The 20,481-nt window shown below is 55.2% G+C and overlaps 8 protein-coding genes across 8 annotated transcripts; 4 read left to right on the forward strand and 4 right to left on the reverse strand.

Annotated features, from left to right (window-relative positions):
* The first annotated feature begins 361 nt into the window (after positions 1 to 361).
* BU26DRAFT_30212 (mannose-6-phosphate isomerase) lies at positions 362 to 2,070 on the forward strand. Its single transcript, XM_033821799.1, has 3 exons — positions 362 to 721; positions 771 to 960; positions 1,010 to 2,070. The coding sequence occupies exons 1-3, from the start codon at positions 576 to 578 to the stop codon at positions 1,895 to 1,897; spliced, it is 1,224 nt and encodes a 407-aa protein (XP_033691834.1). The 5' UTR covers positions 362 to 575; the 3' UTR covers positions 1,898 to 2,070.
* Positions 2,071 to 2,581: 511 nt separating this feature from the next.
* Positions 2,582 to 4,033, forward strand: BU26DRAFT_558266 (uncharacterized protein; the record flags this gene model as incomplete). Its single annotated transcript, XM_033832543.1, has 1 exon — positions 2,582 to 4,033. One exon carries the CDS (start codon positions 2,582 to 2,584, stop codon positions 4,031 to 4,033), a length of 1,452 nt encoding a protein of 483 aa, XP_033691835.1.
* Positions 4,034 to 4,490: 457 nt separating this feature from the next.
* BU26DRAFT_558267 (uncharacterized protein) lies at positions 4,491 to 5,354 on the forward strand (the record flags this gene model as incomplete). Its single annotated transcript, XM_033832544.1, has 1 exon — positions 4,491 to 5,354. The coding sequence occupies one exon, from the start codon at positions 4,491 to 4,493 to the stop codon at positions 5,352 to 5,354; it is 864 nt and encodes a 287-aa protein (XP_033691836.1).
* A 232-nt stretch (positions 5,355 to 5,586) lies between these two features.
* On the reverse strand, positions 5,587 to 7,920 carry BU26DRAFT_513598 (cytochrome P450 alkane hydroxylase). Its single transcript, XM_033827659.1, has 2 exons — positions 6,900 to 7,920; positions 5,587 to 6,558 (listed from the first exon to the last, which is right to left on the reverse strand). Exons 1-2 carry the CDS (start codon positions 7,672 to 7,674, stop codon positions 5,789 to 5,791), a joined length of 1,545 nt encoding a protein of 514 aa, XP_033691837.1. The 5' UTR covers positions 7,675 to 7,920; the 3' UTR covers positions 5,587 to 5,788.
* A 1,475-nt stretch (positions 7,921 to 9,395) lies between these two features.
* On the reverse strand, positions 9,396 to 10,118 carry BU26DRAFT_413186 (uncharacterized protein; the record flags this gene model as incomplete). The annotated part of the gene is made up of 1 exon (XM_033823011.1): positions 9,396 to 10,118. One exon carries the CDS (start codon positions 10,116 to 10,118, stop codon positions 9,396 to 9,398), a length of 723 nt encoding a protein of 240 aa, XP_033691838.1.
* A 3,768-nt stretch (positions 10,119 to 13,886) lies between these two features.
* Positions 13,887 to 16,492, forward strand: BU26DRAFT_30309 (uncharacterized protein). The gene has a single exon (XM_033821811.1). It carries the CDS (start codon positions 14,043 to 14,045, stop codon positions 16,290 to 16,292), a length of 2,250 nt encoding a protein of 749 aa, XP_033691839.1. The 5' UTR covers positions 13,887 to 14,042; the 3' UTR covers positions 16,293 to 16,492.
* Positions 16,430 to 17,749, reverse strand: BU26DRAFT_30329 (uncharacterized protein). The gene has a single exon (XM_033821814.1). It carries the CDS (start codon positions 17,512 to 17,514, stop codon positions 16,693 to 16,695), a length of 822 nt encoding a protein of 273 aa, XP_033691840.1. The 5' UTR covers positions 17,515 to 17,749; the 3' UTR covers positions 16,430 to 16,692.
* BU26DRAFT_30322 (HET-domain-containing protein) lies at positions 17,307 to 19,855 on the reverse strand. Its single transcript, XM_033821812.1, has 4 exons — positions 19,497 to 19,855; positions 17,805 to 19,439; positions 17,394 to 17,747; positions 17,307 to 17,312 (listed from the first exon to the last, which is right to left on the reverse strand). Exons 1-3 carry the CDS (start codon positions 19,516 to 19,518, stop codon positions 17,572 to 17,574), a joined length of 1,833 nt encoding a protein of 610 aa, XP_033691841.1. The 5' UTR covers positions 19,519 to 19,855; the 3' UTR covers positions 17,307 to 17,312; positions 17,394 to 17,571.
* Positions 19,856 to 20,481: the final 626 nt, after the last annotated feature.

Below are 20,481 nucleotides of genomic sequence, written 5' to 3' on the forward strand. Positions count from 1 at the left end.
AATCGTCGCGTGGTCTATTTCCCACGTTCGTCTGGCTGCATATTTGACACCATGCGTAACAGGGCGTTGCGCCGACATGCACTTCACGCGCCTAAGCGTCCCGACTCAACGCTGCCAGACGGACTTCATCGAAGCAGACCAGTCTGACCCGTCTACCGCTCTACCTACAAGCTCTACTCACTGTAACTGCGTCTGAAACCATACAGGGCTAGTTGGCAGTCTATCAGCGTGGTGGGGATATCATCCCTCTGCCAAGACAGTGCTCGCGAGGACATCTCTGCGCTAAAGAACGGCAGAACTGCATTCCTCGATGAACAGGAGGAAAAAGACTCCAAGGCAGATGGCGGAAAATTCAACAGCACGATGAAGGCGGTAAGCCTGCGGCTCTGGCTCTTGATAAGGCGTTATTGTTGCGGATACCCGCTATGACGTCGAGTTCCTGTCACTCAAATGCCTTTTTACGAAACCCATATTTTGCATTCGAAATGCCCCGTCTTCTTTCCTGCTTCATATTTTCCTCTTTCGATACCCATTGAGCACCCTGTTAACCATCTGAATTGCGCAACTCTCTCAACATGGTACCCAAAGTACTCCAATTGAAGTGCTATTGCAACCAGTATCCCTGGGGGAAGCAGGGCTCCCACTCGCTCGCGGCAACACTATGTTCGAAAACTCCCGGGACGGACTTCAAGATCGACGAGAATACCCCGTATTCTGAAATGTCAGTAGAAAGCTGCCCTAGCGTGTCGTTAGGTATTAACATGTGACAGGTGGATGGGCACGTATCCCGAGCTTCCTTCCTATGTGCTTGAGACTGGCGAGGACCTCCAAGATGTCATAGACAAGCACTCCGCCGAGCTTGTTGGCGGGAACGTAGCCAAAAAGTTCAACCACACTAAGATTCCATACCTGCCAAAGGTTCTGTCGATAGCGGAGGCCCTCCCATTGCAGCTGCATCCGGTATGTCAGTGAACATCCACACTGCTTAAAGACGCTGACTTCCATGTAGAACAAAAGCCTCGCTGCGAAGCTTCACGCCCGGAATCCCGACCAATTCACGGATCCAAACCACAAGCCAGAGATTGCTCTGGCATTGGGCGACTTCGAGGCATTCTGCGGTTTCAAACCACTTACAGATATTGAGCGGCTGATGAAGTTGCCGCCTCTTCAGGCATTTATGCCTCAGATCAGGAAGCCCGACTTCGATGATCAGATGCTCAAGTATGTCGTCAAGTCCATGCTCGAAGCAAGCGACGAGGCCATCGAAAAAATAAACGACGCCTTGATGAAGCTGCCAAAAGAGGCCTTCGGCGCAGACAGCTACATTCCCGACTTGATTCCGCGTCTCGCGAAACAGTACGACAAGTGCGACAACGGTACTGTGGTCGCTTTGGTCACGATGAACTACCTCCAGCTCAACGCCGGCGACAGCATCTACATTCCCGCGGATGGCATCCACGCATACCTCTCCGGCGACATCATCGAGTGCATGGCGCGCTCCAACAACGTCCTCAATACGGGCTTTTGTCCGCGCGCTGATCGCGACTCGATTGATATGTTTATCTCCTGTTTAACCTTCACTCCGCACGACGCTAAGGAGGCTATGCTGCCCCCTAAGCCCTTCGAACGGTGCAAGAACGGCAAGGTGAAGATCTACGCTCCGCCGATGAGCGAGTTTAATATGCTTGCCGCAGAGCTCGGAGATGGAGAGAGCGAGACTGTCGAAGCGCTTGGTGGTCCGGCTATTATGATCGTGACCAGGGGCGAAGGCACGATGAAGGCGGACGGCAAGGAGCACAAGCTGAGCGAGGGCTATGTGTTCTTCATCGGACAGGGCGTTGAGGTGGAGTACAAGGCGTCGAGCGGTCTACAGATGTTCACTGCATTCGTGGAGTAGATCTTGCACAGCGATCCGGTAGCCGCGTTGGGAGCAGAGCGGTTATATGGCATAGAAGGCGCTAGAACACCGGCACGAACTGCAGCGCAGAGCAGGTACCTTCCAAGTACTCCGCTTTTCGCTAATGCAGGTCATACTCCCAATGTATACTAGATGTATCGGATTGGGATTCGCGAACGAGGGGTATGCGTGCAAGGTTCGGATCCGCGTCAGTCGTCTCCACACGCAAGCTCGGAAGTGGAGAGCTCTCCCCCGCACTTGGATCATCAGCTTCAAGGCACAGCTATAAAACCCCGCAATGCGTACCTGAGATGCTTGTGTCCTCGATCCTGGGTTTTGAAATATCTCAATTGATCTGAACGCTGGAATTGTTTTGGGGTGAATTGTGTGGCATTGCTTTCGCCGGTTCTTCTGCATACTCCGGACAGGATCCAACGGAACGATCTACTCGCGAATACGCTACGGAACTGTCGAGAGAAGGTGAGCTTATTATCTTTACTTTTTGGCTCTCTATGGCTTCCATTGCTCGCAAAGAAAAGCTTCTTACCATCCCGTTCGACGAATCGAACCCTTCCCCCCAGCGCCCAAGCTCTACCCAGCACCACTCAAAACCCGCCCTTAAGCAATAAATACTAACACTCCCCCTTCAGCACACCTCAAAACCCTCCATCGAACCACCCCACCATGACCGACCTCTCCAAGCGCGACTCCATGGAAGCCACCGTCTCCGACCTCAAGACGAAAATGGAAACGACGCATCTCTCCGCCGCAGCCTCCAAGCAGCGCCGCCCCCTCGGCCTCACCGACCTGCCCCCCTCCGTCCGCAACCGCATCTACGCACACGTCCTCGACACCGAGCTCGTCAACGCCGGCCAGCCCAACGTCGCCTACGCGCACGCCATCAAAGACGGCGTCCTGCACTTCAGCGCCTCGCGCCGCCCGTTCCCCGTCTCTACATCCATGTTCTACGTCAACAAGCAGATCGGACAGGAGGCGCGGGAGTACTTCTACGAGAAGGGGTTGTGGGTGCGATTCGAGGTGTACAGCGCGGATGCGCGGCACGCGAAGACGATGCTGGAGGACTCGGGCGTGCTGTTTGCGACGGCGGCGCCGGCGGTGCTGGAGCGGTGTATGCTGCATGCGATGGATCTCACGCTCGTGGAGAAGGGGAGCGCGCAGAAGAGGGCGCTGGTTATGTTCCCCGCGCAGTATCTCCCAAGGTTGATTAATTTCATGGAGCAGGCGAGTCGCGCGTCGGGCACGTGGGCGCCGAGCCATAAGCTGTGGATGAGCGTGCTGAATACGTATGCGCTGGAGGTGGCGCGCGTGCAGGGCGATCTGCTCGAGCTGTTCCGCCTGCTGACGAATGTCGGGGGCGTGACGGTCGAGAAGGGGAATTTGCTCGAGGGGTATGCGGAGGCGTTGCAGGCGAGTATTCTGGCAGCGGAGTTTACGGCTGAGGCGTGGTTGGGCATGGTGAGCGAGACGGCGGAGCGCGCGGAGGACGTGCTGCGCGGGAAGCGCGACGTCGACGCCGCGGCGCAGCAGGCGCAGAGCGCCATCATCGCGATGACATACGGCTATCTCACGCGCGCGGAGACGCTGCACTCCCAACCGGAAGATTTCCACAAGTCCATCCAGCGCCTGCGCTGGCGCTGCGAGCTCGCCCTCGGCCGGGCCCTCGCCGCGAAGCACGCCGATACTCCCAACAAGTCCAACGCCTCCTGGCTCTCGGACACCAGCATCCCCCTTCAAACGCGCAAGGCCGCCGCAAAGGACCTGCTCGCCGCCGAAACTGCTACCTCCCACGCGCTCAGCCTCGCCACCGACTCGGCCTCCCCGGCCTCGAACCCCTGGTTCCAGACCCTGCCCCCAGAGCTCATTCCGCCCAACAAGGCGGAGTGGTTCACGGACGAGGAGCGCGGCCGCACGTGGTATGCGTGCGGAATAGTGCATACCGCGTTGGGCGAGTGTCTGTTTGCTGCGGGGGATCTTGAGCGGGCTGAGAGATTGTGGCCTGGCGGAGAGAAGGAGGGCGTGAAGGAGGCGTTTGCCAGGGCGAGGGAGGGGATTGATTGGAATGTGAGGCCGGGCGTGGGGTTGAAGAGGGCTGCGGGTGTGGCGAGGGAGGAGTGAGTGAGTGCTATATCGAGGCTTCATTTTGTGCTGAGATAGGAGATGGGTGGGATGTAGAGTGGTGAGATGGCGGTTGGATGCGCTTCTAGGCCTGGGGATAGATTAGTAGAATCGAGCAATGGAGTCTTGGAGTCATTTCCTCGCCTGGTACCGTGGTCGGTTCGTTTGCTGTAATATCCCTCGAAGCACTTCAGGCGACCTTTTTTTCCACGTGCAAGCCCGAAATAACTTCCGCCTGCTCGTTGAGTCCCATCAGGTGGGGGTATGCAAACAGAGCGTCGAAGTCGGCGTGATTCCTTCATGGGATGTGTGATTCTCCCCTGCCGTGGTATGAGCAGTATAAAAGCCGGGCCTTCTCTCACTTGTTTCTTACTCTCACTACTCCTGTCAATCCACCTCTTTTCCACATATATCTCAGTCTCAACTCTGACCTATATATACCAGACTCACCTCCGCAATGGCCCCCGTGAAGCCCTCCAACACCCGATCCAACTTCCACTCTGCCCGTCCATCCAGCTCCAGAGTCAAGAAATGGGAGCTCAACGGGCGTCCATCCCCCTCAGCAATGCATGAGCACATCATGCACAAGAAGCGCGGCAAGAAGTACTTCTCCATCACCACGCCTAAGGGCATGCGCGAGCAGTGGTGGCCGCTGCAGTCTCACCAACAGATGGAAACCCGCCCGTGCTACTACGCCAACTCGCGCATCCACAAGCTCGCCTGTGGCCACACGGTCGCCGTAGCCCGAGACGCCGAGCCCTGCGCAGCGAACTGCGCCAACGCACTCGTCCAGCCCAAGAACTGTTTCGGGTCCCCGGTCCCAGCCCAGTACGCGCCAACACTGGTCAAGATCCGCGAGAGCATCTTCGAGGGGTTCAATGCATTCGCTGCTACGGCGGCGAATGCAAACGATGTCGTGCGGAACAATGTTTGGCTGGACGTCCTTGACAAGGTGTGGAGGGACCAGGAGGCCAAGTTGGCGCCGCATCCGGATTTAATCTCAGGTGACTTTTACTGCTCACTTTGCAGTACTGACTTCCATCGGGCAGCGATCCCTGCGTTCGAACTTCCCGATGCCCCGTACTATTGCTTCGTTGTCGGCAAGGACGAGCACGACGTCGCTATCATACACGAGCTGGAGCGCGGTGTGCGTCCGCACGAGATGAAGCACAAGGGAAGGAAGGTTCATGGAGACCCGGATGTCATGAGGCGGGTGCGAGAGGGTAGGATCACTCGGCAGCGTGTCGAGGAGAAGCAGACGGTGACTGACCGCCTGCGAACTGAGACTATGTTGGAGGAGTGGGAGACACTGGGTATGTAGAAGGGCCGGGGTGTCTGTTGCGTGGTCTGTTGGTCTTTGGATTCCTTGGTTGTTTTTACTATGGTCGGCTCTGACAGAGTTGATATGTTAGTGCATGGCTGTCGCTTGGCTTGGGAGATCAACGACTTCCCTGATGCTTCATGTAGTATATAGAGAAAAGTGATACTGTTGTCTGTATATGTCGATCTAGATTCCTGGCTGTGAACGTAATCGCAATCAGTGCGTAGACGCCGAGCATGACAAGGTGTTTGAATAGAGTCATATTGATCGGAGAGTAGCTTTCTGCCCTAGTGAGATGATAAGCAAAGTCGGTTAGATAATCTTACCTTTTATACATGGTCATACACATCGCTGCCCGCACGCTCGCCCTTTAATCTAGGCTGATGTCGCTCGCGGAGCGTCATTATCCACGATCGATTCCACTTGCCGCCTCTTCATTGCCCCAACAGCTTCAGTCCCAGCTTACACCCACCCAATCCCGTGCACGTAAGGCTCAACTTCTCTCTCCATGCCTCGTTATCCCTACTCTCAATGTCAAACGTCTGCAGTAGCCTTACTACGACAAACGACGCTTCCGTAAGGGCAAAGTTCTGCCCGATGCAAACCCTTGGACCGCCGCTGAAGGGATTGTACCCCCAGCCCGGGCGCAAGGGAGAAGACGGATGCTCGCCGTCCAACCAGCGCGTGGGCTCGAAGACGTCGGCATCTGGACCATAGATGTCAGGCCGGCGGTGCATGGCATACGGATGATACTGTACGTATGCGCCTTTAGGAACGAGGACTGGGGCTGTGCCCTTAGGTCCGCCGCCGCGGGGAAGAATGGTGTCTTGCAACGCCTGTCTCGAATTTGAAGGGACGATGGGGTAGAGTCGCTGACTTTCGCTCATTATTGCTTTTAGGTACTTCATCTCTTTCAGTTGCTGATATGTGGGTACCTCGTCTCCAACATGCTCCACGATCTCGCGGCGCAGCCGGGCAAGGATTTCCGGATGGCGCGGGATCTCAAAGAGGAGGTTTGAGAGAAGGGAGGCGGTTGTGTCGCGGCCAGCCAAGAGGATGTTGAGAAGCTCGGAGCGGATGACGGTGCGGTCTTGGGTTACGGAACGCAACTCGTCTAGGAAAACGTAGCGTGCGGATGGGCTGCCATCCTTTTGAGAGGCTGATCTTGATGCCATTTCCTCGTCGATGATTCTGTCGACGAAGTCTGGAGCGCAGTTAGCGAGGACTAGAAGAGGCAGATGGGTAGAATGGGAAGGACGAAGAGATGCGCTCGAGGAGGGAGAAAGATACAAGAGCACCTCTACGTCCTCAGCAATCGCCGAATCTCGGCATTCAATACCTGTGGCACTGAGCGCCGCGCAAATCAGACACTGGAACGGTCCGCGGAACAGAGTACGTATAGACGAATACGGAACGCCGAGTGGATTCTCCGCGGCCAGACCCACGCATCGAAGCCATATTGCTCAAATGCCAAGCAACCCTACTATCTTGACGAAGCAGATGGGAACTATGCAGTGACGTTTCTACTACGGAAATAATACATACCTCGAATGATCTTCGCGCATCTCTTGAACTTCGAATCCGGTAGGAACATCCCGAGTATTCCAAATCTGGAGCTCAGCTCATTGAACGGATTCTGGCAGTACTCAAACGCCTCAATGAACTGCTGACAGGCTTTATCCTCTTTACTCCGATCTAACGAGTTCGTGCTCTGCCCGAATAGGAACTCCGTTGCGATGTCCAAGGTGAGTTCGTGGAAGAGCGGCTGCAGGTCGACCGTAGTGCCGTCCTTTGGGAGCAGGTCGATGAGCCGGTTGGTGTGCTTCTCCAGTATTGAGACGTCCGCGACTTGTGAGCGCTCGAAGCACGGCCGTAGCATGTCCCGCGAGTGCTTCCAGGCCGCGCCCTCCGTCGTAAAGATGCCGTCTCCCAGGTAGGACGACATCTGCGCGATACGTTCCTGTCCTAGGCTCCATTGATCGAAGCTAGTAGCCAGCATCATCTTGATATTCTCGGGGTCGTCAGTGAGGTATAGCTCCACGGCGAGGATCTTCATGAAGACAGTATGGGCATTGTTGCCTGTGAGGACCTCTCTCCCCTCGTCGAGCAGGCGATGTTCCTTGTACGTTTTGAAATTCCGCATGATGTGATCAATCCCAAATAAGAGTTTTTTGGAAGGCCTCCGTTTGGGCGGTAAACAGCCATGTTGTTTTGCTAGTGCGCGGCGCCGCGTGCCCGTCGTAACTTCCCAGTAGATGCGACGGGCGACCAAGAGACTGACGAGGGAGAGAGTAATGTTGGTAAAGGAAAGGAGAGCCATGATGGACTCGATTGACGAGATCAGCAAGAGAGAAGAGTCATAAGATGCGGATAGAGGGGGCAGAGGGGGTATTTGAGTTGGAGGTCTGAAACAGGCAGCCAAAAGTGTACTCTGCACGGACACGAACTCACGTACGCAATACCGACCACCCTTGCGATCCTTCGCTATCGAAGGCGATAACAGACGAATGAGGAATCGCAGGAGGAACGACGTACATGACGGCTAACGTAGAAGAGGATAGACGAGGTGGTAGGCGATGAGACGGAGGTCCGCGCTCCTGCCGCAAGGCCTCAGCTGGCCGGTCTAGCTAGATTCGGCTTAGCCCATCCTATTGATCAAATCCAGACCAGAACTGCGAGGTCTCCCAGCGGACATACTCGCAGATACCCTCATCATCGAACTTGCTCAGTATGACCGGACCGCTGCTGTACTGCAAATTTTACATATTGGGCGACTACGGGCTCGTAAGCGCATCTCTAATGTGCACAAACCATTGCGCAAGATGAGAGTACAGCATAGGCGTAATGTCACCAAGGCTCTATCGATGGTTCAAGAGCGAGAGCTGAAGATGCAACTGTCTACAAGACCGAGTAAACACCTACACCAAAGCTCGTGTTGGCTGCGGGCGGCTCTTGACCGCTGTCTCAGCTGGTGGCGTTCGGCGGGATACCGAGATGGCGAGAAGAACTCGCAAAGGGATGCATGTACAAGGACATTTCGGATCGGTAATATGAGGCATGAATATTTTCCGGCGGAGATGGAGTAGATTATCGAAGGATGGCGCATCGCTTTGACCTTCTAGAATGGAGGATTGTTGTGCGCTGCAAAATGTACTCCCGTCAGTTGCAGTGTGACGCTCGAGGAACCTCACCAATTTACCGGACGGATAATTGGCAAGATACTTAGACGGTTTGTTGAGAGAGAATTTTTTGAGTTGCCTAGCAGAGGGGGGTATTCTACACCTGCAATGAAGAAAAGGGGGGAATCCGAAAACCTGACATTGTCGTACGCCTGCTCGGTCCACCGTGCTGGGTCATCCAATTTGCGCCATGCCAATGGAAGAGATGTGAGCTACACGGAGGGGGTTTGGAATGATGTAGAAACAAAGGGGTACGCTTGGATCTGGGGAAGTGTAGAAGGGAGAGACCATAAAGGAAACAATCGTATACAGTTGATGTCGGCTGGCCAGACCAGAAGGCCGCTCGATTGCACTCCAGGCAGCTTTGCGCCTTGAAGGAACACCGCTAATCCCTAGTTGGGAGAACGCCAATGAGACCGTACCGTTTGCAGAGAAGTTCCAAACGAAAGAGAAAGGGTATCGGGATATCGCCAAAAGTCCGCCCGGAGACTCCGAGAAATGCCGCATGAGTCCGTAAGGGAAAGAAGGCCGTGCCGAATACAAGGGCAAGAAGTGAAGAATGAAGTGAGGAGAGAAGAAAACGGAAGCAGAAGGAAAGAGACTGGAAAAAGACACTCACGCCCCACCAACCAACAGATAGAAACAGTTTCATCCCCTACGAAGGTATGACATATCGATTACCGTGATTGACGAGTTGATTGTTCGCTTATTCCTCGGTGACATGACAGATGTTGTAGCAAATTGTGTCATGTCGTATTAGTTCGTTCGTGTGCTTTCGCGGCCAAATCGATGCGTAAAGAAATTGGCTCCCATTGGGTTCAGAGAATGCTTGTTCGTTTCCTCGGTCTGGATGGGGCGGACGTTATGACTCCAGGTACTCATCCATCGCCTCCTCTAAGTCCTTGTTTAGGAGATCGTACTTGACGTCGTCGTCGATCTCGTCGACGGGGAGATAGACGTCCTCCATGGTAGGGATGCGCTGGACTTGGTCCATTGGGTACTGTTCGACGACTTGGAGTTGGTTCCAAGAGATTCCTTTAGCACCCATCTCACGCGGGAGAGGGAGGAAGCGTCCAACCCCGGTCTTAGCGCGGTCATCGCCTTCCCACTTCATCTCCGGGAACGTCGGCCACGGACTAATCTCGTCCTTGCCGTTCATCCAGTCGTGGCACCATATTGTCTTCTCGCCCAGCACACGGCCCACATTGCCATGCATAGATAGGTTCTGCTCGCCGGGAAGGAGCCGCATGAGAGACGTCATGGCTTTGGCGTCCATAGTGTGTTCCTTGAGCTCGAGAGCTTCCTCCTTCATCTTGACGGACTTGGCCAACGCTGCTGTCTTCGATGCGAGCATGGCTTCGCGGTGTGCGATGTAGTCTTGGTATTTCCACTTGAAGAGTTCAGAGTGCTTGAAGAGGCGACGCATCGAGTTGCGGATGAGTAGGAACTCCTGCATATGCTGCGCATCGGGGGAGACCCAGGTACGCGAGCTGCGGTATCCTCCGCCACCGCCGTGCCAGGCGCCGACAGCCTGGCGGTTCTTGAAAGGCCGAGCGGGCTCGTCGTAGAGGTTCAGACTCTTCATACCGAGGTCATCGCTCTTGAAGTCTGGATCGCTGGGACTGGACATGTCATTGAAGCGGCTGGAGCCTCCTTTGAAGAAGCGGGAGCTGGTATTGGTGGCCGGCGTGTCGTTCTGATAGCCGTTCTCATCGCCCCCAGAGGTGCAGCTGGCGGTCGGGCTTGTGTTTCCTTGAAGAGTTGGACTGCCCTCAGTGGAGGATGACCGAGCGGAGGTATCGATAGCGGGCAGCGAGATGCCTCCGTCGCCCTCGCGGGGTGCACCACGCGCCGTGTGGTTGTGAGTGGCCATTCGATGGTTCCTCGGAATTGAAGAGAAATTGAGAGGTGGCGGGGAGTGATTGTCTTCGGAGGACTTGACCCCCACGCTGTTAATGGGCGGTTAAGATGACCGGGAGACTTGTAAGGAACTTCTTAATGGGTCTGATGCGTCGTCGCGAGGTGATCTGAAGGAGCTGAGGGGTGGATGTATGTGGCGAGTTCGATCCAGCCGACAGAATTTGAGGGATGGCGACTATCAAGCGGTGAACGCAGTGAAGCTAGCGGCTACTAAGGCCCACCAGATGACTTTGGCACCTATTCTCTTCTTACGTTAGTGATATTGCTCTTGACAGTGTAGTGGCGCCGAAGTTTCTCCCTGCACGTTGCTCGGCCGGAGTGACCACTTGAAGCAGTCTATTTGGAAGTATCTGGTCATGGTGCCAGAATGACCGCCATGCATGCAAGACTCTCTGCCATGTGAGAGCTTATTGACGAATCACAAGACTCCCTTCACCGCTTCTACGCATGGCCGTCGACTTCGAACAAACGCGTACGAAAGCATTGACCACATACTTACTAGAGGGTTCTGCACTTGGGACGTCTGAGGTAAGGGTGTCGCTTCTTTGAGAAATGCCACCGGGCTTCTCAACTTTGGCTTCGTGCTGAACGACCAGGTGAGTTCTTGCGAGAAGATGCGGTGCGCAGAGGGTAGTATGCGGAGGGGAAAAGTCTGGACATACCAAGAGTGGAGACTGACGGGGTAGTAGTGAGCTTCCGCCTGAGAGAAGCCTCAGAAGCGATATTGTTCTGTTCAATATTGTTCTGTTCAATATTGTTCTGTTCAACAGGCCTATTGCTGCCTGGGGTCAATATGATACACACAACGGCACCCGAGTGAGGTTGAAAGTAGCCGAGGATGAGAGAATTGCGCTTACAGGTGTCGTGCGGTCGGGATTTTGCCTATAAAGACGGCCACTGGGGTAAAGTGAAATACCTACTGATAACACAAGGTGACTCTGCGCGTACGATGCGGCCCGGCAGGCTCCACGGGGATGCGTTCCCGGAGAATATCGAAACAAGCCACACTCTTCCCGCAACAACGACGTCGAACAAAGCGCGGATAGCGAACGGTATAAAGCTCGGGCGCGAAAGCGAGATGTCTAACGTTTGCGTTGCCGAAAATACAGAAAGCTGTGCGCGAGCGATTGCGGTTGAAGGCTCCGAAGTTGAGTGCGAGAGAAAAAGAAAAGTGTTCGTTGGAGAAAGAGCGCGGTCTATAAGTTGTGCAGCGAGGCGTCGAGTGAAAAGAGTACGAGGTCAATGTCGGCCGGCGGGGTTCAGTGAAGCTATCGTGGCCTAGGGCACGGTTGTTCTGGAAGACTGCCCACAGACAAGCTTTGCCGGCAGCCCAACGCGCTCATCAAAACGCAGACAGTGCACCAATGGCAATGGGGCGAGAGTCCATGCTGCTGTTGGTGTTCGCACACGCACCCAGCTCCCAGGCTACAAAGACACTCTCTGGGGGAAATGGCAGTCATGGAGTTGCGACAGCACTCGGGACACATTCCCGTCGCGGATCTGCAATGACATAAACCGGGCGTAGATGGGAGGGAAAGTTCGGCCTAGTGAAAGTGATGAAGACTCTGAACCGTCCAACCGTCCAGCGACGGGCCGCTTGCCGCGTGCTGTCGCCCCGGACCCGCAACGCGCTTGAGATTACAACAGAGACGAGGTGGACAGACGGCCGCTGGCCGACGAAGCCACTGCTGGGCCTTGCATGCATTGGATTCTCGAATCAGCTTCGTCGTGGTCAGGTCCGCGACCTCGCCGCATGGCCTCAAAAAGGCCCAAGCTCCGTCGTTACGAACTCTACAATAAACGGCGGCCGTGACAACGCTCATCCTGCTCTTCACTGATTCCGCAGGCGCTCGAGTCTCCTGCGGCAGAACTTCCGGCGTGGATGGACGGGACTGTTCGGGAAAAGGGTATATTCTCTTTCTACGCCATCGGACACATTCGAGAGAACAGGAGAGCGGATGGAATGACTGAAGGGCAAGTGCGGATGTGCGCTGAGCCGGAAGAAAAGCAAGGGAGCGACAGCAGGCGATGCAAGCTCGCTATGCAGCATACCGCACCAAGATGCTCACGCCGAAGCACCCGTGTGGAGAGGGGCCTGGATAGTCACAGAATCGGGTTCAGACCTTAATGGGTCTTTCAACGGGCCTTGGTCGGAGGAGAGAATGCACGAGACGCGGAGGGTATCGCTGAACTTGCGATGCGGAAACGGCCATACAACAGGACCAGCGCAGCGGCTCGGGGCGGGTGACGACGTTGTCGGAGGTTTTTCCGAGACGGAAGTTGGGATGGATGGATGTGGAAGGAACGTTTGGGGGGCGCAGGCGGCCGGGCACTTGATTGGGCCACAGCGGCAGCAGATCGCAGCCATCGCAGCCCCACACAAACAGGGCGCGACGCCGCAGCCACTGGCTCTGCTGCCTTGGCGATGCGACAGGCCCGCAACCGCGTCACGCAAAGCGACTCTACGCGCTGCCCATCCCGCAGCTATTTCCGCGCAGGACGGAGGCTCACTGAGAAGATGTGTGTCGGCTGCATCGCGAGAAAGCGTCGCGCTCAGAAAGACGTCAAGGGGAGAGGAAGCGGAGATTTCCCACGACGGTGACGGCAGCGCGAAGATGACGTCGGGTCGCGCCTGCAGGAAACAGGGAAGCGGCGCGCCACACAAGCCCCGGACGCGAACCCGCGGGACAGCCTACAAAACCGCGTGCATCGCCATGTTTTGCGGGGCGAGCACTTCCTCTGCCCCCGACCGACACCCAGAGGCCGTGTTCCCTTGCGCTGGACAATCTCCCTCTGCGACGTCTGCGCCGTCACCCAGGTTGCGCGTAGGTCTTCCGACCTGCCCCCCTTCGTGGCTGCCCGGCCGTCGCCAGCCAATCAGCGCAAGCTCGCCGACAAAGGACGCTCGCTCGGACAATTCGCGACAACCACTTGAGGACAAAGAGGCCAGAATAACAATCGCCGCCTCGCGAGCCCTTCTAGCGCCTTGTTTGGGCTCCGCCAGCCCGACCGCCTGACTACCAAATGACTGGTCGCTAGGAGCTGGTCCCCCTCGCCGGGCGCCTATCTGGGCCGCCCGCCTAGCCCAATCCCGCCTGTTCCAGAATAGAGCCGCATCGGAAGCGGACGCGCTGTCGAAACGCTCTGGTCGAGCAGGCCTCTGTGCGAGGTGCCATTGGTACCTTGCAGGCGGCCTGCGATTCGGTCCTGCGCTTTCTCGCGGTACGTAGAGCTGCCCGGTTTCATGTCATTGTGCAGTGAATGCACCAAGTCCATACATATCCCCCGCCGCTGCTGCCCCGTTGTTCACCTTCACTACACTGCTTCACCTTTTCTTTATTGCATTGTACGGAGCGTTGGGGTACCTGGGTTTTATTTCCTATTGTTCGCTATTGTTCGCTGAACCCACAATAATTCTCCGTCCACTTCGCCAAGCATCGCTGGCAGATTACTCGTCATTCTCCTTCCGCTCCCCCAGCTTGTTCTCTCTTCTATTTTCCTCTTCGACCTCGATTTACTGGCTGCTGGCTGCCTGCACGAGATCTAATACACCTTCCAGGCCTTGCTTTCGCAGCCACCAGCTTCCGCTATGGCTTCTACAGGAAACCAACAGCACACCTTCCCGGCTGTACCTCCGTCTCTCTCCGCTGGCGATCATGAGATGCGAGACTACTACGCCCCTCAAGAAGCACCACGACCTACCTTAAACCAAACACCATACCTCAAACCATACCTCGGCCTTCGAGCTAGGCTCTCACAGATATGGATCAACCGCTGGACTATCCTTCTCATCCTCGTCCTCGTCAGGCTTCTCTTCGCCATCGCGAGCACCGACTCAAGCCTTACTTCTGCTCGCAGGGAAGCCCTCAGCGCATGCACCCAGGTCGAGAACATTGGGAGCTCCATGGCTTCCATGCCCCACTTCATGTCCAAAGGCATCAATGAAATGACTGCTACCGGAGTCGAGAAGGCAGTGAATGGACTCATGACCATGATGGACCTCAGCGTCACTGGAGTCGAAGAAATCGTTCTCTTCGTCATTCACATGATGACAAGCACTTACCTCTGCCTGATCACTCTTGCCGTCAGCGGCAGTCTGCACGCTGCAGTCGAAATTGGCAATGCAATCGCCAAGAACCTCGACGAGACCGTCGACGAGGTCACCAACGAGATGAGCGGTGCCGTTAAATCGGTCACCGACGGCATCAACAGCATCATCGACAAGATCAACTTCCCGTTTGGCCCTGACTTCACGAAACCCGAGATCAACCTTGACGACGAAATTAACAAGCTCAAAGCACTCGAGGTGCCACCGGAGCTGCAGCAAGGACTCCAAGAGCTCAACAAGTCAATTCCGACCTTCGAAGATGTGCAGAACTTCACTGACAACATCATCCGCCTCCCGTTCGAGGAAGTCAAGAAGCTCATCGCTGGCATGGACAACTTTACCTTTGACCGAGAGCTTCTGCCGGTGCCGCAAAAGGAGCAGCTCAACTTCTGCTCCGAGGGCAATTCAATTAACAACTTCTTCGACGATCTTATCCAGATGGGCTACACGGCACGCAAGATTGCTCTTGGCGTGCTCATCGCCCTCGCGATTGTCGTCTGCGTCCCTATGGCGTATATGGAAATTCGACGCTATCGCAGGATGGAACAACGCGCTGCACTTTTTGGAGATGGACACGAGGCGATGGACGTCGTCTACCTGGCGTCTCGTCCTACCTCGTCCGGCTTCGGCTTGTGGCTTGGCCGCCGCTTCGGCTCTGCTCGTCGTCAAGCGATCATGCGCTGGGCTTGGGCTTACGCTACCTCCGTTCCCATGCTCTTCTTGATCTCCCTGGGTATCGCAGGACTCTTTTCCTGCTTCTGCCAATACCTCCTACTGAAGGGCATTGAACAGAAGGTCCCCGAGCTCACGGATCAAGTCGCCGATTTCGCCGAAAAAGTCGTCACATCGCTCAACAACGCCTCCATGTCATGGTCGGGCGGTGTGAATGGCGCCATTGACAAGCTCGACGGCGAGATCAACGACGAGATTCTCGGTTGGGTCAACACTACGACGACCGCAGTCAACGATACCCTCAACACCTTTGTCGACAAGATGAGCACCACGCTCAACGATACTTTTGGCGGTACTGTTCTCTACGATCCGATCAAAGAAGTTCTCAACTGCCTGATCGGATTGAAGATTGCCAGCTTCCAGAAGGGTCTTACTTGGGTCCAGGACCACGCCCACGTCAATTTCCCGGGTGTGAAAAACGACACATTTTCTCTCGGAGCCCTCGCCCAGCTAAGCGACTCCGACTCAGCGGCTGAGTTGCTTGCCAATCCCAACGGCAAAGCCAAGGATGAAGTCACCGAAGCCATCGACCACGTCATCGACAAGCTTATTAGTGGCATCCGCACCGAGGCGCTCATTTCGACTACCCTCATCGTTATCTGGTTGTTGATCGCGCTCGGTGGCCTCATCTACGCTTGCACTCATCTGGCGCGCCGCGACTCTGCAACAGGCACAGCCTACGTCATTGATCCTGCTATCGACAACGCCCCAAAGACCCAGGAGTATCCCGGCGACGCTGCGCCACCGTACGAGTATCCGGTAAACAAGGCTGCACCGTACACTCTGCAGCCCCGAGCTTTCCCAACGTATGGGCCAAGCGACAGTGCTGCCCAATCCGAAAAGGTCGGCCAAGTGGACGCTCATGCGGTGACTGACTCCGCACGTCCTGGACATGCCCGTGTGAGTAGCTATGGCCAACTCGCAGAACCCTCTCCACTCGACGAGAAGCAAAATCCATTCGCTGATCGACCCCGCGAGAAGAATCCTTTCGCGGATTAGACCCATTTGTCGATAATTCGCGCGCTTCCCCGACCTTTACGCTTGCGTCTTGAGTCTAAGAAGCGCGCGGACTGCTACATCGGCCTGTGACGAGACGTAATTGCTCAGGTTACGTACCTTGGTCCCTAGGTCTCCTTCTCAGATGATGCTTTGCTCTCTGAGATACCCCAGATTGACGGAGCTATGCTTCTCTCTGGTATCGAAACTGGTGTTTCACAATACATTCTCGCTCAACCTTTGCCATTTCCTCGTCCGAGCTCTGCTCCACGAGATGGCTTTCGATGTATTTTGGTTTAATTGTTTTTGCGTCGTGCTCTGCATTTTGTTTGGGCGTTGGATGATATCCCCTCATTGCATATACTCGGAGCGTTCTAGTACTTTTCCTAATCTCTCTCCATCGTTAAGACAAATTTTCTTTATCTCTTGCGAGATTTTCCTTCAAGTCTATGAAGCACTCCAAGCTCTGCAATGAGTGCGCGTGTATCTCCTTTGGTATGTCTGTTCCCGAGGTCCTCTCAACGCCGCACGGCTCCAGCATACCCTCCGCCCCATTTCCCTTCTCCGTACCTGCAGCTGCGCTCCGCGCCTTCCCGTGGCTTGCCCGGTTGGCCCCGAGCCTCTGCAGCGTATGCGCAGTCAAGGACGCAATGGACGCGCAGGTTCTTGTTGCTGTGACGTGCCGCGCATATTGGATATGATCGCTCATTCGCCTCGTCCCACGCCCTTCTGCGAACCCACCGGCCCTTGCTGGATGCATCCCCGGACCCGCTGTGGCCGTTGCTGGGGGAAGGCGAGCGTTCGCACGAGCTGCTGATCGATAACAAGCGTTGATTACTTTCCTCCTTGCTTTTTCTCTTTTCCCTTTTCTGTTCCTGGACCGAGAAGAGGCGGCTGAGAATGCGAGTTGATGGGGAGCTGAAAGAGACGCGCTTGCGTCGGCTGGTTTGAAGTATCCTCGTCCCTTTGGATGAAGGGTTGGTTTTTGCGCTCTGCGACCTGTGTGATCCCGTTGGCTTTGGCCTGGGACGAGTTTTGGAAGGTTGGTGGATTGGTGGAGGTGGACATGCGATGCTGGTCGCATATGGTGGAAAGGGTACTGACCTGAGTCGCTCCTTTGTATATAGAGGGTGGGAGGGATGTAGATGGCTTTCCGACCAGACTGCTTATGCTGGAGGCTGTCGATGTAAAATTGAATATTCCTCCCATTTCTGTCGCCCATCATCTTACCGCTTTCAACAGTGGAAAAGCGCGGGTGCCCCTACCAGGCGTGTGGAACACCCTAGACAATTGTGATCGTGTAGCCAAGCTCGTGGTCATAGGCTTCGCGCGGAATATTAGGGTCGTGATGACACAGTTCGAGATCTCGCAGGCGTTGGATTGGGCGCGCGACTGGTTGTCTTCCGGTGCATGGATTAACCTCATCACTATCGCGATCGTGATCCTGATCCATTGGTTCTGTCGTCGTCATCAGTATTGTCAGAGTACCCACTTGGTTTCCACTGATGCTCTCACCTTCTCGCCGGCTCCGGATTGATGATAAATCATCAACATAGCCGCTCTGGCCCCGCTCAAATGACATCAGCTGGAGCATTCCCTGACGGCTATAATTCTTGTTTATGCCGTCGTATTTGAGTAGTAGCGTCACCAAATAGTAGTCCTCGTCCAGTCCAGACTGGCACCAGATGTCAGTGTCCGAGGAGTACTGCAACATGCAATAATACTTCTCCTCCGTATCGGGGGTGTTGGCCATGTCGACGTCGAGGTGGGTTGCAGCGCTCACCTCTCTCCATATTTCTCTGCCAGTGCTTCTGTCGGACAAAAACACGTCGTACCTATCACCGGGCAGAGACGTAGAGCCGTTCGGAATCACCAACACAGCATACATGGGACCTTGCAGCCGAACAAACCCACCAGCAACCTCGCCAGTGTCGTCATCACCTGACGGCGTGATTCGGGCGTCCAGGACCTTGAGAAATAGATGCGCATCTGACCCATAATCTGTGGTGTGGATCTTTCCGTCCACCGACGCCCAAGACCAAGACGGACAGCGGTAGTCACTTGGTCTGGAGTGGCTGTCTTCTTCGGAAACCTGCCATCCAAGTTCCCACCCGAGATGGCGTCTCCACAGCCCCGCAAGATAGTCGTCATTCAGCGCTCGTCTCGCTTCTTTGGCAAGTGCGGAAATCGCGACCAATTTGTCCTTGGACTTGGTCAGACGGGTGCAAGTGTACGCCTCCACGATCTCGTTCCACACGCGGTACCCGTCGAACATTGGAAGAGCAGGTCGTTGCCAAAAAGGTCGCAATTCTTTCCCTCCATTGGTGATATTCAACTCTTTCATGGGGAGAGTAACACCGTGACGGCGCACCATCGACGGCAAGCCTCTTGGGAATGCCTCGCAGGCTTGGAGCTCGAAACACTCCCAGTAGATTTGATCAGCGGCAAAGTGCATGATCCTGGGAGCTGAGAAGCGCTCTTGGAGAACCCAGCCGCGGGTATTGAGTACGGCGTCAGAAACGCCGTCTTCCCAAACGTGCCGTTTTGAGATCTGATATGTGGACGGAGGGCAATCGCTCCACTGTGATACGATGACAGCGGGACATACCATGCGAGCATCTCGATCAACGAAGAGTCCTCCCTGGCTGTCCGCTGACGCGGTGGCGGCAATATTGCACAGAGCGTTTCTGTAAACGCGGCCCATCACAGATGACTCTGCGCTCCAGTCCTCAGCCGAGTCCTGCACTATGCACAGGGAATCGATCCAGAGATAGCGGATCCCGAGACGCCTAGCAACCTCGATAACGTCTCTGAATGTTCTGGGTAGCTCTGACTCCGGCAGGCGCGTCATGAATGCATCCGAGGTTTCGCCAGTGAGCTTCAATGTTGCAGCGGAACCCCAGCAATAGCTCAACGTGACATACCGGCCCAGTGGAGGAATCCGTCTGGTATCAATAAGGCGAAGGTGCGCTGAAGCTCCCAAGCCAAGATCGATGAGCCGCGTTGGAAACCAGGGTGTGGATTCTGCGACTGTGTTGCATTTCCCGTGGAACCTGGTGCACCCTTCAAACCACTCTAACGACTGCTTCCAAGATCTTTCCGAGCCGGTATTCGGTGAAAGACCCTGGAATTCTGGGGTATATGTCAACCCTGCCCGGGTAAGCCGATGCGTTCAAACATTCCCCAGGCATAGGAGACTCCGCCTACCTCTCGCCGGAAGCGTCTTCATCCATAGCCAGTTGCCGGCTCCGCAACGCAAGATAATGTCAAAGTGGAATGGGTGTCGAGACGCGGCGTTGATCTTTCCATGGTACTCATAGGTTGTAAAGGAGTCTTTGTACTTGAGCGACCGCAGCTCAGCGAGGCTCCTCTTGCTCAACAGATACTTCTGAAGATGCAAGCAAATATAGCATCCTCCTCTAGTAGAGGCCAATAGACTGTCGACCGTTGCATGATGAAGAAATTCTGTGAAATACAGCCGGATGTCTGAGGGCGTGTTGTCCTAGACCTAGAGGACTAACCCCGGTCTGGAAGATCTTCTGACATACATCGCAAATTGTCGACATGGCAATGTTCGCTTGTCCCCGATCAAATCGAGTACGCGGCTTCTCGAGTGTCGTCTTCGCGTCTTCGTGTCGGCGTTACTCCGCTAATGCGTAGCTCTCATACCCTTTACGGCGAAGTTGCTCCTCTTAGACGGAGCGTCTCAGCTCTTCAGCACCCTCTATTACGGTTGTGGCGTAGGTAACCGCTTCACTCGCAGGGGAAAAATGCCGCCGAATGCGTTATGCGGGAGCTGGGACACGTTTGAAAACGTGTTATTAGTCGAGGCGAGGATTTCTTTGCCAAGTTGAACGCTTGGGTGCGGACTGAGGAGACTGAGGAGGACTCTATGGATAGGAAAGTTAGTGGTTGTCGTCAGCTGGCTAGACGGTATGGGTGATGCTGGTGATACAGAAAACGCGGCGGGCCAAGTAAGAGATGAGTAGAGGAACGAACCCAAAATCGGGGGTTATGGTTGCGGATTGCTAGTGGCTTTGGGACTTTGTGGAGTGATGGTATGGAGACAATAGAAATTCATTCGCCAGTTCAAGCAGAATGTTGGAACACGCGTCCAGATCTGACGCTTTACCAGATTTGGAAAGTGGGCGCTAAGGTAAGCCCCATTCATCCCTCTTCTAAAGCTACTCGG

The sequence above is a fragment of the Trematosphaeria pertusa genome (genome assembly GCF_010094035.1).
Source record: "Trematosphaeria pertusa strain CBS 122368 unplaced genomic scaffold BU26scaffold_1, whole genome shotgun sequence".
NCBI lineage: Eukaryota > Fungi > Ascomycota > Dothideomycetes > Pleosporales > Trematosphaeriaceae > Trematosphaeria > Trematosphaeria pertusa.

Coding starts and splice junctions, on each gene's coding strand:
- BU26DRAFT_30212 (XM_033821799.1), top strand. CDS start 576: ATGGTACCCAAAGTACTCCAATTGAAGTGCTATTGCAACCAGTATCCC. Junction 722..770: donor AATACCCCGTATTCTGAAAT/GTCAGTAGAAAG, acceptor AACATGTGACAG/GTGGATGGGCACGTATCCCG. Junction 961..1,009: donor TCCCATTGCAGCTGCATCCG/GTATGTCAGTGA, acceptor ACTTCCATGTAG/AACAAAAGCCTCGCTGCGAA.
- BU26DRAFT_513598 (XM_033827659.1), bottom strand. CDS start 7,674: ATGGCTCTCCTTTCCTTTACCAACATTACTCTCTCCCTCGTCAGTCTC. Junction 6,559..6,899: donor ATGCGCGAAGATCATTCGAG/GTATGTATTATT, acceptor ACTGCGCTCCAG/ACTTCGTCGACAGAATCATC.
- BU26DRAFT_30309 (XM_033821811.1), top strand. CDS start 14,043: ATGGCTTCTACAGGAAACCAACAGCACACCTTCCCGGCTGTACCTCCG.
- BU26DRAFT_30329 (XM_033821814.1), bottom strand. CDS start 17,514: ATGATGGGCGACAGAAATGGGAGGAATATTCAATTTTACATCGACAGC.
- BU26DRAFT_30322 (XM_033821812.1), bottom strand. CDS start 19,518: ATGAAGACGCTTCCGGCGAGAG. Junction 19,440..19,496: donor GAAGACGCTTCCGGCGAGAG/GTAGGCGGAGTC, acceptor TTACCCGGGCAG/GGTTGACATATACCCCAGAA. Junction 17,748..17,804: donor AATCCGGAGCCGGCGAGAAG/GTGAGAGCATCA, acceptor TGACGACGACAG/AACCAATGGATCAGGATCAC.